At 42.3% G+C, this 16,886-nt stretch overlaps 1 protein-coding gene across 1 annotated transcript in view; it reads right to left on the reverse strand.

The window, feature by feature from the left end:
* The window catches only part of SULF1 (sulfatase 1), a 161,585-nt gene that overhangs the window by 19,984 nt on the left and 124,715 nt on the right, over positions 1 to 16,886 (reverse strand). Inside the window, exons 8-12 of the mRNA XM_029223225.1 lie at positions 15,349 to 15,499; positions 14,227 to 14,402; positions 12,380 to 12,508; positions 12,046 to 12,102; positions 11,134 to 11,263 (exon numbers count right to left, since the gene is read on the reverse strand). Of these exons, the coding sequence (XP_029079058.1) occupies positions 11,134 to 11,263; positions 12,046 to 12,102; positions 12,380 to 12,508; positions 14,227 to 14,402; positions 15,349 to 15,499 (643 nt within the window). The remainder of the gene's footprint in view (positions 1 to 11,133; positions 11,264 to 12,045; positions 12,103 to 12,379; positions 12,509 to 14,226; positions 14,403 to 15,348; positions 15,500 to 16,886) is intronic.

Genomic DNA, 16,886 nt, shown 5'->3' on the forward strand with positions numbered 1-16,886 from the left:
AGCTTTTCAGTGACCCTGGACTACGTTGACTCCTGTTCTCTTAGGTATTTCCTTCACTGCAGGCAAATACAGATGACCACAAAGTCATGGGAAATCAGAGCTACCTCAATGACACCAGAGCCCAAAAATTGATATATAAATCCTCAGCATCCAGTCTAAACAGAGTCTTGAATGAAACACGTAAAAGCCCTTACTTAACTCACCAAGCCACAGAGCACAGCTGTCAGGGCTGTTTTCACCAGACCCTTCTTTTTCTGGAAAAACAAACGTGGCTGCTTTGTTCTCTGTCCTTGAATTTTCTAATTGCAAGCCCGGGAAGAGTGGCACATGAGGAAGACAGAGATGAGTTTAATCTGAGTCCATCACGGGGCAAGGCGAAGCTCATACAGCCCAGACATTAGCAGATGTGCCAGGCTTTCTCTGTGCTTTTTCTTATCCTTCTACAAACAGCGCACAGCCAGCAGAAGAAGCTGCTCCCTAAAGAGGCAAAGGTTCACCTCCCCGGAGACACGCGTGAGGATCTGGGCCTGGGTTTTCTAGTTCGAGCTTTGTCTCAAGACAGCCACAGAGCTTGCAGGCTAAATTCCGGATGAGTATGCCCCAGGATCGGCTCTCAGTGCCCCCCACCCTGTTTCGTGAGTATCAAACCTGGCTGCAATAGCAGAGCTTTGCCTGGGGGTGATTTCATGTGATCCTCTATAACTGACTTAAAGATCTAATAACCTTCCTTTTACTTTTCATTTTCCCCTTTCTCCCTCCCTAAAATGTTAATCTGGCAAATAGGAAGAGCAATGACTTTTATTTTAAATTGATCGTGTTTGTTACAACATGCTACAGTGTAGTATTATCAAACTTGTGTCTTTTTTATCCCTTCCATGTATGAGTGTCACCTGTGTAAAATTTTTATCGATACTTCTTTTCTTTCAACAGACATGTTTCTAAACTGTGGCCAAAGCAATAGTATTTGTAAAATTATGCGTTTGTTGTGCCAGTTATATATTTTCTTTTTTTTGTGTGTGTGTGGTACGTGGGCCTCTCACTGTTGTGGCCTCTCCCGTTGCGGAGCACAGGCTCCGGATGCGCAGGCTCAGCGGCCATGGCTCACAGGCCCAGCCGCTCCGCGGCATGTGGGATCTTCCCCGACCGGGGCACGAACCCGTGTCCCCTGCATCGGCAGGCGGACTCTCAACCACTGCGCCACCAGGGAAGCCCAGAAAACCTTCCTTAGTTTTATAACCACAATGCATTAAAATTTTTCTTTTTTTTTTGCCCTGTAAGAGCTGAAGGGACAAGTAGATTCCTGTAGAACACAAAAATATAGGCAAAATTTTTAGTGACTTAGCCTATTTGGATTACAGCCTGCATTTTCCCATTAGCCAAACTCCTTGTTGATTTCTATGGGATAGAGATGAAGAGAAAGTGTGTTTCTTTCCTGAAGAGTTGAATTTAACCACACGTAAGGTCTGGCATGGTCCTTGGCATGGATGATGTATCATACAAACTCAAATAGACATACATATATGCATGCACATGTACACACACGCACACACACATATACCCACAAACACCACATACATACATGTACCCGCACACATTCTTGTATGAAACAGGAGCCACTGACAAAAAAGCCAATTATTTTCTATACCACGGACTCTCTGAACAAGTCATAGACCCTATTAGATAGAGTAATTATCTAGAGGCTTTGAAAACCTTCTCACCAGCAAGCATACTAGGAATTTTAATGAAATATAATTACCACACACTGGCCACAGTCATCTTAGTGTCCGATATCATGACAGTTTTTATGGCTGAGCAATCAAACCTGGAAATAGTGGCAACTAAACGGTCATCTTACTTAGAGAGTTTATAGAGGGAGGCGGAGAAAGAGAACTTTTAAAAGAATTGCATGGATATATATACACTACCAAACGTAAGGCAGATAGCTAGTGGGAAGCAGCCGCATAGCACAGGGAGATCAGCTCGGTGCTTTGTGACCACCTAGAGGGGTGGGATAGGGAGGGTGGGAGGGAGGGAGACGCAAGAGGGAAGAGATATGGGAACATACGTATAACTGATTCACTTTGTTATAAAGCAGGAACTAACACACCATTGTAAAGCAATTATACCCCAATAAAGATGTTAAAAAAAAAAAAAAAGAATTGCTCTGAAACATGCTGCAAGCCATTTACAGGCTCTAAATAATGAGATGACTTTGCATTGCAGAAGAGTTGCCAGAGTCAGATGAGAGCCTGAGCTCAGGCGAGGCTAATGCGACGTGGAATCAGCCTCAGAAATGAGCTTCGTTAAGTCAGCGCCCTCCCGAAATACAGATGGCACGCTGCCTCGCTTTCATCTTGTTTTTGGACTTTATCGGTAAATCAGTTAATGGTCAGATCCAGTTTTGCCCATCTTCTCCAACCACTCACTCCTGCAAATTCCTTTTCTGATCTCTGGGACACCATCTCAATCCTCCTCCTGCCTCTCTGACGTATGAGTCTGTGCTGATAATTTAGTGCACATTTATTCCGCAAATATTTCTGTACATCTACTGTGGGCGAGGCGCTCGATAAAACTATTTCAATAATTCCAAAGTTATTATTATTCCATTTTAGCCTTTCCAACTACACTGAAACTTGGGATGAAGGGCAAGGACCAAGTCTCTTACTCCTGAATCGTTCCCTGGAGTTAGCTCAGCGTTGAATCACTCCATTTAACAATTATGTCTTAGTGTTTTTGATGGATTATATGTAACTTAAGGCAAATCACACCTGATGAAGAAGAGAAGGTTGGCTATTTTGGTTCAAGGAATCATGTGTGCAACTGCTTGGGTGGAATCCAACCTAATGAGAAATGTCACATTATCATCACCTATTAAACTCTTACTCGATATAAGGTACTGGTGTAGAGTGCTTTATGTAAAGATTTATTCATTTAATGTTCACAATAACCTAAAGTGCTACCATAATTCATTTATTGGAGTAGGGTTTTGTAGTAGTGAATATCACCTATATTCTGCCTGGGACTTGGGAGGGGCATTTCATACCCATATTGATGTCGCTTAGTGGGAAAGTCTGGACTTTCAAGCCAGAGAAGGCTGGATTTGAATTATCAGCTTTATCACATTGCTATGGGGCCTGGGGCAACTCAGCTACACAATCTAAGTTTCTGCAGGGTCATATGAGCACTAGAGATAACACACAGGAAGAACCTAGCACACGGCAGGCCATCAACAAAGGTAGCTGCTATTATTCTTATTCCTATGACTGTTACACACAGTTTATTATTTGAAGAATTTGATCTAATGTAAACTTGATGAGAGGCAGCCATTTTTAATGGAGATAAGTATTGGGTTAGGGATCTGAAGACCTCAGTTTTACTCTTCCTTTGCTGCTAACTCTATGGCCTTGAGCAAACTGCAGAATCTCTTTGTTCTTCCAGATTCCACATCTGGTAAAATAATACTTGCTCCTCCTGACTTTAAGGATATGTCATGAGAATAAATTGCTGAGTGTTTTCAGAGCTCTGAGGAAAAGATGCACTCCACGAATCCAGAGGACGACTATTAGAACTGACCTTTAATAAGGCTACCCAGTCCTTGGGCAAGGTACTGTTCCCTGGCTGTAAACTGTCTTAAATGTAGTAATTAGGATTTAGTGGGGAGACTGAGAGCGTCACCCTCCTAACTGTGCGACTTCGGTCAAGTTACTTTCCTGTCTGAAACTCATGTTTACAACGGGCATAATACCTATTTTTTAGAAGAGTTTTCAGGTGTAAAATGTTCCATGTAAAATGCTCAGCATAGTAGGAGATGGTGATAGAACTTTGGTTACTTCCCTTTCCTGAAGTGACCACTAGGGGATCATTATAGTTTCTACGTTTTGAACTGTATATATTTCTCAGATTGATTAGGAATGTTCTGTATTCTTATTTAGACCTACTTATACCCGTTTTCATGAGGAAGAAAAAAACTTTGGCTACAACTTGTTCGTAGATACACTGCAATGAAAGCTTAATTTTACACACAGGCACACACGCACATTAGTTTTCTATTATTATACGTCTTACTACATGGATTTGGTCCTAATTCGGGTCAAATCATATTCTCTGAGATGCAACCACAATACAGTAGTTTTCTGATAACCTGATTATCCTTTAAGCCAGTGCCAGCATCATGGAAAGCAGTTACCTGCATGTGGACATGTGTTTGGAATTTTCATCTAGGGTGAGGGTGGGCAAAATGGGTGAAGGGGGTCAAAAGGTACAAATTTCCAGTAATAAAATAAATAATTCCCCGGGAGTGTAATGTAGAGCATGGTGACTACAGTTCATAACACTCTATTGCACATTTAAAAGTTGCTAAGAGAATAAATCTTAAAAGTTCTCATCACAAGGAAAAAATATTTGGGATTGACCTATGTACGCTACTATGTATGAAGTAGATGGCTGGTGAGGGCCTACTGTATAGTACAGGGGGAAGAAAAAAGAAGGTACCATCTGTTTGCAGGACATATATTAAGTTAACCTTAAAAATGCATTCCAGGGACTTCCCTGGTGGCATAGTGGTTAAGAATCCCCCTGCCAATGCAGCCCTGGTCCGGGAAGATCCCACATGCCGTGGAGCAACTAGGCCCGTGCGCCACAACTACTGAGCCTGCGCTCTAGAGCCCGCAAGCCATAACTACTGAGCCCACATGCCATAACTACTGAAGCCCGCGCGCCTAGAGCCCGTGCTCTGCAACAGGAGAAGCCAACGCAATGAGAAGCCTGCGCACTGCAACGAAGAGCAGCCCCCACTCGCCACAACTAGAGAAAAGCCTGCACAGCAACGAAGACCCAACACAGCCAAAAATAAATAAAATAAATTTAAAAAAATGCATTCCAATATACATTAGGTGCAGACAAATACTGTTTGATTCCACTTATACGAGGTACCTAGAATAGTCAAATTCATAGTCAGAAAGTACATTGGTAGATGCCAGGGGCGGGGGGTGGGGTGGGGAGGGGGAATGGGGAGTTAGTATTTAATGGGGACAGAGTTTCAGTTTAGGAAGGTGAAAAATTCGGGAGATGGATGATGGTGAGAGTTGTACAACAATGTGAATGTACTTAGTGCCACTGAACTGTACAGTTAAATATGGTTAAAATAGTATGTTTTATATTATGTGACTTTTACCACAATAAAAAAAAATTTTAACTGTGCGGTGATGGATGGTAACTAGATTTAGTGTGGCAATCACGTCACAATATATGCAAATATCGAATCATTAAGTTGTACACCTGAAACTAATATAATGTTATATGTCAATTATGCTTCAGTTAAAAAAAAGCATTTTCATCTTAACGCTGGGGAATATAAGACCACATAAGCATCCTTGTTCAAATCGCTACTAACTCAAGCTCTTGTCAAACTTTCTCACAAATATGAAATAGAGTTGCTTGTGCTGAGATTTATCTCCTGCTTTCTCTGAGATGGGGCAAGATGGGATTGGGGAGGGGAAAGGGGAGAGGGAAAAGCAGAAGAGAGAGAAAATGTTTCCTCCTTTAGATTTTAATGTGAATAACCATTTGTAAAAGTCAGTGTTGGAATGCTGGAAGAAGTATGGTTCTTGCGAATGAGGGAAAGTAAAACTGGTGAACTGACCTTGGCCAACCATCAATAGCTAGTATTTGCTGAGTGCTTGCTATGTGCCAAGGACTACTCCAGCTGCTTGATATATGTAACTCCTATAATCTTTACAGTAACTCCCAGAGGCAGGTACTATTATTACGCCCATTTTACAGATGAAGAAACTGAGGCAGAGTTAGGTTAAGCAACTTGCCCACGGTCACATACCAAGCAAGCAGTGGACCCAGGATGCAATCCCAATGGATGAGGACACCGATACGAAACGAGAGTGGTTTGGGGCACAGTGTGAGGCTGCAGGTGGGCCTCGGTTGAGGGAATGGCACCTGGGAAGACAGAGGTGACAACCTACATGCAGGTGAGAATGTTACGTTTACGAGACAGGGCGGGCATATTGGGAAATGAGAGTAAAAATTAAATAAGGTGGGGCCACATTATGTAGTTGATGGAGAAAGTGTCTGTCCTTAACGTTTGTCTGTTTCTGACTTGTTTGGAACATTATTAAATAAGGTTTGATGTTTAACCCTGCGATTTGTATTTTGAAAAATGCAAAGAAGCCGAGCATCTAGGCAGATGCCCAACTGTTCAGACTCATCCTTCAGTGCAGGCTGAAGCTAGGAGGAGGCTTGCCTTCCACACTGGGCCCCTGTGCAAATGAGAGTTCAGCCAGAGCAAAGCACTGGGGGCTCAATCTTTCTGGCCAGCTTCTCTGGAACCAGGAGAGCCAGGGCAGGGAGAGGTGGGTCAGTGGATGGTTACAAGCCATCCTGTGATCTTAACTAGGGCTCAGTGGGTTTCTGGAAACAGGCAGCCCATTTCTGGCACACTAACAATTCTAGCCAGAACTTACTGGCAAATGTCTTGTTTTTCCTGCTCTGTAGCTGGTCACAAAGGGTCTCAGGGATCTCTGGTCAGAGGGATAATTTCAGGATGACGACATAGATCCTGGAGCTAAACCAGCTTACACTCAACGTGCTACATTCTAATTTACTTTGCTTGATGCTGGGGTCCTTTTAGAATTTCAACAGATTTTTTATTTTGTACTGATACAATAGTAGAAAGGCAAACTAAATTACAAAGATGCTGGAATTCAACAACTTTACAAAAGGATATGACACTTGCTTTATAAAAAGAAAACAAGTTGCTTTTTCCTCTTAAATGACAGAGAGTATATAAAATGTACTTCAAAATGGAATGTCCAGGAATTTCTCATTTATGTAACTCCTATTTAAGGAGTCAATATCTGTACCTGGAAGAGGAAAGACAAACCCAATCATGCTCACCCAACATGAATGGTTCTCCATCTTGCCTGCTCATAGGAATCATCCAAGAGCTTGAAAAAAAAACCACTGCCACCTGGGTCCCATCCTCAGAGATTCTGATTTAATGTGTCTGGGTTGGGATTCGAACATGGGCATTTCCAAAGCCACCTAAGTGATTCTAATGTGAGGTCATGGTTGAGAACTGCTACCCAAGATGCTGTGAGGGCTTCAGGGTAGCAAATGCCATTTACAATTTCAAAGAGAAAAATCTACTGTCTTCTATTTTTGTAGAGGCAGCATGTTCTGGGGAAGAAAAGATTGAACATGAAGTGAAGAGATGCAGGTTTTGACACTGGGTTTGTGGCTTAAGTTTTCTGGATCTAAATTTCCTTATTAGGAAAAGAATATCATTCGACTAGAAGCTTTCTAAGCCTCCTTCCAACTTTGACATCCTCAGATTCCAGGTCTGTGGTTTGTAACTTTGTTAAAAAATACAGATGCCTTGGCCTCACCTGCGGACATGTCCATCTGACTGGTCTGCAGCGAGGCTGTACGTCAGTGTTTGCGAAAGCTCCCCAGGTGATTCCAATGTGCAGACAGAACTGAGCGTCACTGATCTCTGTTCTCTGTTGAGCCAAAGTCTTCAGACAGAAGTTGAGTTTGTACATGAGTGGGTGCATGTGTGCATACATGCACACATACGTGTGTGTGTGTGTGTGTGTGTGTAGTGTGTACGTAAATATGCTTGGGGGTGCAACGCCAGCTGAGAGGGTGGTGGGAATTCACGTTCAGCCTCGTATTAATTCAGGAACATGGAAGTAATGCAAACGCATATGTCCCTGCTGTCTTAATTAGTCCCTGCTGGTTGTTTTGTTCACGTGGTGAAGTGATGCCAACTGTCTGGGATCCTGGCCCATTTTAACTGCCTGTTGGCTTCACAGGAATGAAAACAACAGGTAAGATGGCCTGGAACAATAGTAACACCCAACATCCAATAGTTGCACATGCTTTACAGCTTATCTAGCGCTTTACATATATAATATCACTTCCTCCTCCAAAGACAGAGATCAAGTTTCTTTCTTGAGCTAGAAAACCCAAGACTCAGGAGAAATTAAGCTTTTTGTCCAAGAACACACAACCGAAAGGTAGTGGATGTCAATATTCTAAGCCAAACCTTTGAACTTCACATTCTTCTTTCCTATTTACTCCACTTCCTGCATCCACATTGACCCCAAACCATCCTTCGGTGACCAGGCACGGGGGTCTGGTGAGGGGAGATGCACTGTTTCTTTGGGGAGTAGGAGTGAAAGGAATGGGACTAATGGTGCTGATTTTTCCTCTACACCACACAGAAGGTCAAACCAAAACAAGATGGTGCTGCCTTTGAAGGAAGGCCGTTCACTTTGGTTAGAGGAAGAGAAGCAGGGCACAAGCCATGTGTGAATCCCATGTCAAGGGAAGGAAACCCAAGCAGGTTAGCTCTAGCCTTAGCTGTTGCCTTGTTCCTGAACAATCTCATTATTCTGGACTTTTTTTCTTTTCTTCTAAAAGTCAGTGATATTGTAACTAAAAAGATAATCTTCAAAGTGGAGCCAGATAAAAGAGCAAAAGGCCAACATATAAAGATTTATAGAATACAGCTATGTCAAGTTAGACCTACAGATTTAATAACTGCCTTGAAGAGGCTCAAAATTTTCTCAGTTCTCAGATTCTAAAGCTATGGTTTGAGCACCACCTATAGAAAGAAATCACCATTGGTAAGAGTCTAATTCTTTGCTCCATTAATTCAGGCACTTCTCAAAGAGATTGCTCTTTGAGAAGTTCTCATATATTTATGTGATAGAATCCAAATTCAGGCTGATTAACATAGAAATAAAGCAGCAGAGGAAAATTCCAGGGAGCCAAATATTAAAGTATTTCATGGGGGCAAAACGAGTTTAGAAAACTATTAATATAAAAAAGCAAAGTGAAGTTTTTAACATAGTTGGCATTCAGCACATGAGTGAAGAGCTTGTGCCAATAATCTAGTTTATCCTGCATTTGCCCTTGAGGACATATATGAAAATTTCAGCGCAAGCCATATGGATAGGTTTGCAAAACTGTATACTGAAAGGTAGGCCATGTATCTTATTCTCAAAGGGTTATAAGTCTCGCCACTTAAAGGGCTGAAATAGTAAGATCACCAATGTGCATGAGATACATTTAACACTGAATATTTCCAACTCCTGAATAGAAGTAAAGTTAGTCTATTGAAGCTGGCTCATAAAAATCATTTTAGAGCTACAAAACAATTCTGAGAGTTTAATCATAATAATACTTTGAGCTTCCATAAGAAGGATTTGAAGACTTCAAATTGAAATATAATGAATAGGTCTAAGCTTCTCCACTAAGCACTTGAAAACTGACTTACCAGAGTGCCATGAAGGCCTGGTTTTATCCCTTCCTTCAAGAGACCTCCCTCCTCACCTCTTTCTACTTCAAAGGGATTCCTGTGTATGAAAAGGCATGAGGAAATTCAGAGCATATGAGGGTCAAGTAGTTCATTATGAACATCTATTCAATACGCTAGATGCCGTAAAAATAGAGTATAATGAGTGAGGCCATTTTCATAATAACGGGGCTATTTATTTCATGTGTCTGATACCTTGGATTGGTGTTGGCTAGTTGTGTGCTTATTTAGAGGTCAGATAAATTAAAAAAAAAAAAAAGACTCACAGAAGAATTGAACTTCTCTTCACCTTGTTAATGAAATTTACCTTGGAAAGCAGCAAGAGGCCAGAGTTTTAATCAGAAAACTTATGGATCCCCAGATTGTAAAATGAGGATGTCTACGCCTTCTTCACTCAACGGATGTGAAGATTAAATTGAGCTAATGTGTATAAAACTCTGGGTGCAGTGCCTTGCATAAGACAAATGCTCGATAAATGTTATTTTTCCCTTTCCTCCAGTTTTGTTCTAAATTGCAATGACTTAGGCAGAAATTCAGTCCCTCTCATCATGACCTAGTGTATTTCTCCCAGCTAGCATAGATTTCCATCAAGAGTGCTTAAAGTAACTTGTGTTCCTATGTTCTCACTTTCCTTAAAAACAGATCTGTGTTAATTCATCACACGGTAATTCTTTAGTTCTTATTGGTAGTAGTTGGTGTTCTGGGTAGCCCTGAACTCCCTGGTAATATTTCTATTAATGAAGAGGATTCATTCTAATGAAATATTTGATGTCAGAAATTTTGTGAGCACAGGTAGAAACAACAATCAAACAGAATATGGCTTCCCTATTCATTCTTCAACCTTGGTCGCAGACTCTGTCCGCCTCTCTGGGTTAGATGACATCTGATCTTAGTCAGCATGGGGAGACCCAATCTCTTGGGGTGATTCACTGTCCAGAGGCTCAGCATCTACCCAAGATCTCTTTTTTTAAATTAATTTTTATTGGAGTATAGTTGCTTTGCAATGTTGTGTTAGATTTTGGCAAAGTGAATCAGCTATACGTACACATATATCCCCTCTTTTTCGGATTTCCTTCCCATTTAGGTCACCACAGAGTACTGAGTAGAGTTCCCTGTGCTCTACAGTAGGCTCTCACTAGTTAGCTATTTTATACGTAGTCATCTACCCAAGATCTTGATTAAGCTGCCACTCGACCCTTCCTGATGGCCAGTTAGGAGGGGCCCCAGGGATGGAGCTTTTTCCTCAGATGGAACCAGTCTCTGATCTTTCTAACCTGACTATCCATTTCATATGTCTGATATCTCGAACGGATGCTGGCTAATTGGGTGGATATTTGGAAGTCTCTGAGAGCACTGTCTTTTTTTTTTTTTTTTTTTTTTTGCGGTACGCGGGCCTCTCACTGCCGCGGCTTCTCCCGTTGCGGAGCACAGGCTCCGGACGCGCAGGCTCAGCGGCCATGGCTCACGGGCCCAGCCGCTCCGCGGCATGTGGGATCTTCCCGGACCGGGACGCGAACCCGCGTCCCCTGCATCGGCAGGCGGACTCTCAACCACTGCGCCACCAGGGAAGCCCAGCACCATCTTTTTTAGTTGGAGGAAGCCCAAGCAGTGATGAGAAGGCCCAGCTTGGACCAGTTAGACACTGCCCAGTCACAGGAAAGATGTCACAGTGGGTACTCCATGACGGCTATGGAGAAATTCTTTATACATAAATGTACATTATTTGACATGTTGAAAATATTTTACGTTAGAATTAGAGAAGCATGTGAGTCATGGTGCAGAAAAGCTGTGTCACTCACCTGCCCAGGTTGTTCACAGGCTGTCTGGTACCTGGCCTGCTGGCACAGTTCTTTGACCCTCTCGTATTTGGGCAAGTGATTGGACTGTTGGATATTCTTGTTGGATTCTTCCTTCTTACGTAGAAATTTCCTTTGACAGAAAGGGAAAAGCTTCTTCTGTGAGAAGGGATCTGAAATGACCTTCGCTGAGACCTGCCTGTTCTTTTTCCTTCCCTGTCACATGACTCCACATTCTCCAGGCAGCAAGAAATTGATATCAAGGGTAAAACCACAGGAACCCCACATTTCACGAGTCCTTTGCAAAAAATTACAAGCTGGGAACTATGAGGACGAGAGGTCAGGGGAGGAAGGGTCATTTCCTCCAAAATCATTCATTTCAAAACTCTGGGCAGAAACGTTTAGCTTTCCAGGCTCAAAGTTCTTTTCTTGTTAAAAAGCAATGATAGAAATGCTTTTCTCCCGCTCAGTGTAAGCATGGAGGAAAACAAGGACACTGGGCGTTATAAATCAAAAGGGCAAACCCAGAAGTGACTCAGGAACAGTTACAATCTCATATATTTGTCTAGTCAAAACTAGTAAAGGCACATAAGGAAAAGAAGGAAAAGCGTGTCAGGCAGAAGATGGGAAAGAAGGTTGAGAAAGTCAATTGACTGGTCCAATTAGGAAGCGAGGTGGAGAAATGCAACTGTCAATCCAGAGCCACGTAAGGGCTGTGGTCCCATCTTTGCAATTCTGATGCAACAATCATTACTCTGCTGGCCAGGGAAGGATGAGTCGCAAATGTTCAGTCTTATGACTAAGTTTATGAAATCTGCACGCTTAGTAAACCAAAATAAGGGGAAAAACATTCCCAGCAGGGAGAGCTGCCCACTAGGACTGGTGCCCAGAAGCACCCTAGGAACCAATAATTACCCTCTTTCCACGAGGAATGTATCACGCCAAATTTTGGCCTTCTTGTTTGTTCGAAACCTGAAAGCAAAATAATAATATTTACTGTTGGCATTTGGACATTTTTCCAAACGAATCTGTGCTAACAGTTTATTTAAAGCAACACCTCTCACTTCCCGCAGACCAGGACACCAGGACTGCATCTCCAGTAATACGCTATTCACAAACAGCCAAGAAAGTCTCAGCTCTGGGTGATCCTCAGGTGCAAAGGGTATTTTGCCTCTACTTCTGCCAGCTGCTGCCCAGCTCTGGGAGCCAATGTGCTCAGGGCTGGCTCAGGGGAAGAAAACTGACGCACCTGTTACCTGGCTTTTCCTGGTCCAGGAGTTTGAGGACAGACTTGCCGTCTATGTCAGGAGGTGCGTCGAGCCCAGCAATGTCCAGGATGGTAGGGGCCAGGTCAATGTTTAGAACAATCTGTGGGACTCTGCAAAGGGACAGATGGTCACGCCCCAGACCCAGCACCAGTGGAGGGTGCCACCAGGGCTGTTTTCTCCATCCCAGGACTCCCTGGCCTTCACTGCCTCTCAGCCTCTCATCTGGTCCCCAAGGGATGGTGGCTGCATCTGGGAGGTGCCTGAGTGGTCAGCAACCAGGGCCAAGAGAAAGATGAACTGGCTGTCACAGGGCTGGAGAGATGCCTGCACCCCTGAACTCTGGCCACACTGACAGACAGATTGTGGCCTGTTTTTGGTGTTTGTAAGCTGTGTGTTTTCTTCTGAAACCCAATAATCCACCACTCCTCTGTTGAACTAGGGCTCCGAAATCAACCTTCTGAAAAAGGACACAAGGTTTTTATACTTGAATTCAATCCATGCTTCCTAGTCTTGCAAACATAAAGCCTTCTCACTCTAGATCTGACACTTCCCCAGGGGTTTCCAATGATCTGGAGAGACAGGATAACATTCTCCAAAGAAGTCCTTCTTACTGCCATCCCCTCGTCTCCAGGATGCAGTGGAATGCAGCAGCGGACGAGACTCGTAGATGAGACTCAGAATATCTGGGATCTGGGCCCCAAGGCTGCCACCTCCATGATCGGGGACTCTGAGAGAGGCACGTACCCTGTCTGTGGAACATCTTCATTGTGAAATCAGGGGTCCAGGCTGGATGGTCTTTAAGGATCATTCCAGCTTTTGAATTCTACTTGCACTCTTTTCTTTCACTCTTTCCATAATTGTTTCATGTACATGATCTCATTTTACACAAAACATTTTTTTAATGATTAAAAACACATTTATTTAAGTGGTTGAGTTGCCTCCATTTGAATATTGCCTATTGCTTCCATAATAATATCAGAAGTTTTTCACAGATGCTTTTTAATGGGCAGCACCTGCTATATCTCTACTAACAGTTACACAAAACATTTTGATCGGTAGGGCATATGAAACCCATTTTACGATGGGAATATCTAGATACAAAGGGATGCAGAGACTTGCTTAAGGTGACAGAAATGGAATTCCAGTCCTCCAGGCTTCTTTTCTTAAAATTTATTTAAACTTTATTTAAAGTTCTTAAAATTTAATTTTCTTTAAAAAATTCTTCAGTAATAATTAAAAAATAAAAACCAAGGGCTTCCCTGGTGGCGCAGTGGTTTAGAGTCCGCCTGCCGATGTAGGGGACACGGGTTCGTGCCCTGGTCCGGGAAGATCCCACATGCCGCAGAGCGGCTGGGCCCGTGAGCCATGGCCGCTGAGCCTGCGCGTCCGGAGCCTGTGCTCCGCAACGGGAGAGGCCACAGCAGTGAGAGGCCTGCATACCGCAAAAAAAAAAACAAACAAAAACAAAACAAGAGGAAGGACTGGTTATTTTTTAAAAAAGATTCAAAGAAGGTAAGGATAATGTTCCTAAAGATCACATTCTGTGTCTGTGCACACAGCCTCATGCATTCTGGTAAATTTGAGAGAATGAATCACTGATACAGTTATTTTTCCTTTCTCTTGAAAGAGTATACTTTAGTTAATTTAACATGTGGCAGAAGTTGGGGAGGGGTGGAGCAGGGAGGAGGTTTTTGTCTTCTGAATTACCAATCTACATGCACCCTTTTTGTTTGGATGAAAGGAAACCAGAGCCTGAGATTGGTAATTGAATTATCTCAGACGTACACGAGCTATGACAGCTGAATGTTGGAAACAGAGAAATACGTACATCGATCCTGGTTCTACACTTGGACCACGAATAAAGAAAGGCACACGGATATCAAAGTCATATGGCATGGATTTCCCCTTGACCAGTCCAAACTGCCCGATATGGTAACCGTGGTCGGCAGTGTAGATGATGTAAGTGTTCTCCAGCTCCCCCGTTTCCACAAGCATATTATACAGCTGAAACACAGCACAGACACCAGTCAGAAGCAATTGTGATGGTGTAAGATGACAACAGTGCTGCCATGATTTCACCCAAACCTTTTTTCCATTATTTTTAGAAGGCAAGAGTTGCTTTAATAAGGCCGACAAACATGTACATTACCCACATTTTCCAGTTGCCTGCAATCCTGGAGGGAAAAAGTCTAATAACGCAGTTGATTTTGTATAATATGTAACTTTTGTGAGTCTGGTACGTTTTATTTAAAGGTTTAGTTTGCCTATTTGGAAAAAAAAACCCCACAAAACAACCTCCACCACCAAACTTTAAGGTTTTACTTTGAAAACTCCATTTAAAAGCAAATTTGACTATCATCACTCATATCTAGTTATCAAGGGTTAAAAACAGGCTATTTCTGAGCCTGATCCAGCTAGATCCAGCCTTCAGGCATGTCTTGTTTGGCTTATGTTTTAAAATTCAGGAAATTTCAAATAAAATATTTGTATTTCTGGCTTCTTTCAGAAGTCAGAGGACTTGATACTGGATCCACATTCTTACACAACAAAAATTAGTTGAAGTTGAGTAGTTGCTCCTTGCTTTAGATGGGGGCACTTAGTTTCAAGTTCACCACAAGCCCCACCATTCCCTATTGCCTTATACTGGATCTGAGTTAGCTACTTACATTATTTGCTTAATTCCTGAAGGTATTTGCGGCTATAGCCCTTGATTTATGATGTCTTGATTTGCATCTCCTCTCTGCTACTGGCTCCACAAGAACCAAGCATGGAGAGGTAATAGAAAGGGGACGAGATAAGGGAGCAATGATAAATTAACTGAATACACACACACTCTCTCTCTTAAAATGAAAAACAACAACAACAACTACAAAAACAGGATTGGCAAGAATGGGTCTACGTAAGGGGAGCTGGACCAAAACCTGTCACTGAGGCAAGTTCGTGTGCTTACCCTTTCCACAGAATCATCCACTGACATCAAAGTCTGAAGCCGTTTGCGATGTAGAACGTTTGTAAATTCCATGTGGATGGGCAGCATGGGTCCCGTGTACTGCATTATCCAGTGTTTGTCCATATTTGGTGCATAGTTATAACTAGGAGTTCTGCAAATATCCAGAAAGGAGTCTTACTATATACGCTTTTTAGCCATTTAGAGACATATCTCAAGTTAAAGGCTGTGAAATAACAATAACAATTTAGGAAAGATAATTTAGACACTGCTAAAGTATTTTTTTCTCCCATACATCTCTCTGTGTTTATATAGAGATCTGAAGTCCGCACCACCCCAAACAGCACAAGCCCTCTGAAGGTATATGGATTCAAACTTAGAAGACCAAGACTGGCAGCTAAAAATCTAATTAGTGCAAGTTCCTTTGGGTCCTTTGATTAAAATGTGTAAAAACACGTCAACATGATTGTGGTCATGTTACAAATCTACAGATAAAACTCAGAAATGTAGAAGAGAATGTTCTCATGGTGATATTAACTCGAAAAATTTTATTGCTAATTAGGCTATGAAATTTAGTCACTAATACATTATGTGCAATGATGAGGAATCAAAATTTCAATACATTTTCTTCTCTTGAATTTACTAGGGTATTTTATGGATTACTTACATATCTAGTCTTTATGAATTTTTCTCATTCCTAACCTTGTATATAGATACATTAATTAATTAATTAAAAAAATTATTATTATTATTATTATTTTTGTGGTACGCGGGCCTCTCACTGCTGTGGCCTCTCCCGTTGCAGAGCACAGGCTCCGGACGCGCAGGCTCAGCGGCCATGGCTCACGGGCCCAGCCGCTCCGCGGCAGGTGGGATATTCCCGGACCAGGGCATGGACCTGCATCCCCTGCATCGGCAGGTGGACTCTCAACCACTGCGCCACCAGGGAAGCCCAAGATACCATTAATTTAATTGGATTTGCTGGAATTATAACCAAGTCTACGGCAATATACATGCTTACCAATAGAGCTATTCATTATAGACAAATCAATATAAGTGCAGGGCATAATTTTTTGTTAACTATAGGGAAGTGGGTTCTGTTGTTCTAGGACAGGTGGTTCAAGCCTATATTTAATCTGTTGCAGAGATCCAAGAGGTGTCCATACTTTCCTTTGGGGCCACACAAAGCATGTCACCTTCTCTTTGAAATATTCCCCAACTCCCTGGACCATTGAATGTTGCTACCTCACACTCCCAAAGAACATATCTATGCTAGAACAATTCTCACAGTGAGAAATGTTTGTTTTTCATTTGACCTCTCCGCCAGACTATAACGTACTTGAACCTTTTCCTTAGCTGATAAGCATATAAGCGTTGTTTAATATTAAAAACTTAGCGAGTATTTACCACGTGTCAGGTATCGTGCTAAGTGTTTTATTCACATCGATTCATTTAATTAGCTCAGTTCTTCTGGGATATAGGTTTATCATTCCTACTTTACAGCCGAGAAAAATAAGGCTTAGCAAAGATAAATAACTTTC

Source organism: Monodon monoceros, unplaced genomic scaffold, assembly GCF_005190385.1.
Source record: "Monodon monoceros isolate NGI ecotype Baffin Bay Population unplaced genomic scaffold, NGI_Narwhal_1 Super_Scaffold_14, whole genome shotgun sequence".
Classification (NCBI taxonomy): Eukaryota; Metazoa; Chordata; class Mammalia; order Artiodactyla; family Monodontidae; genus Monodon; species Monodon monoceros.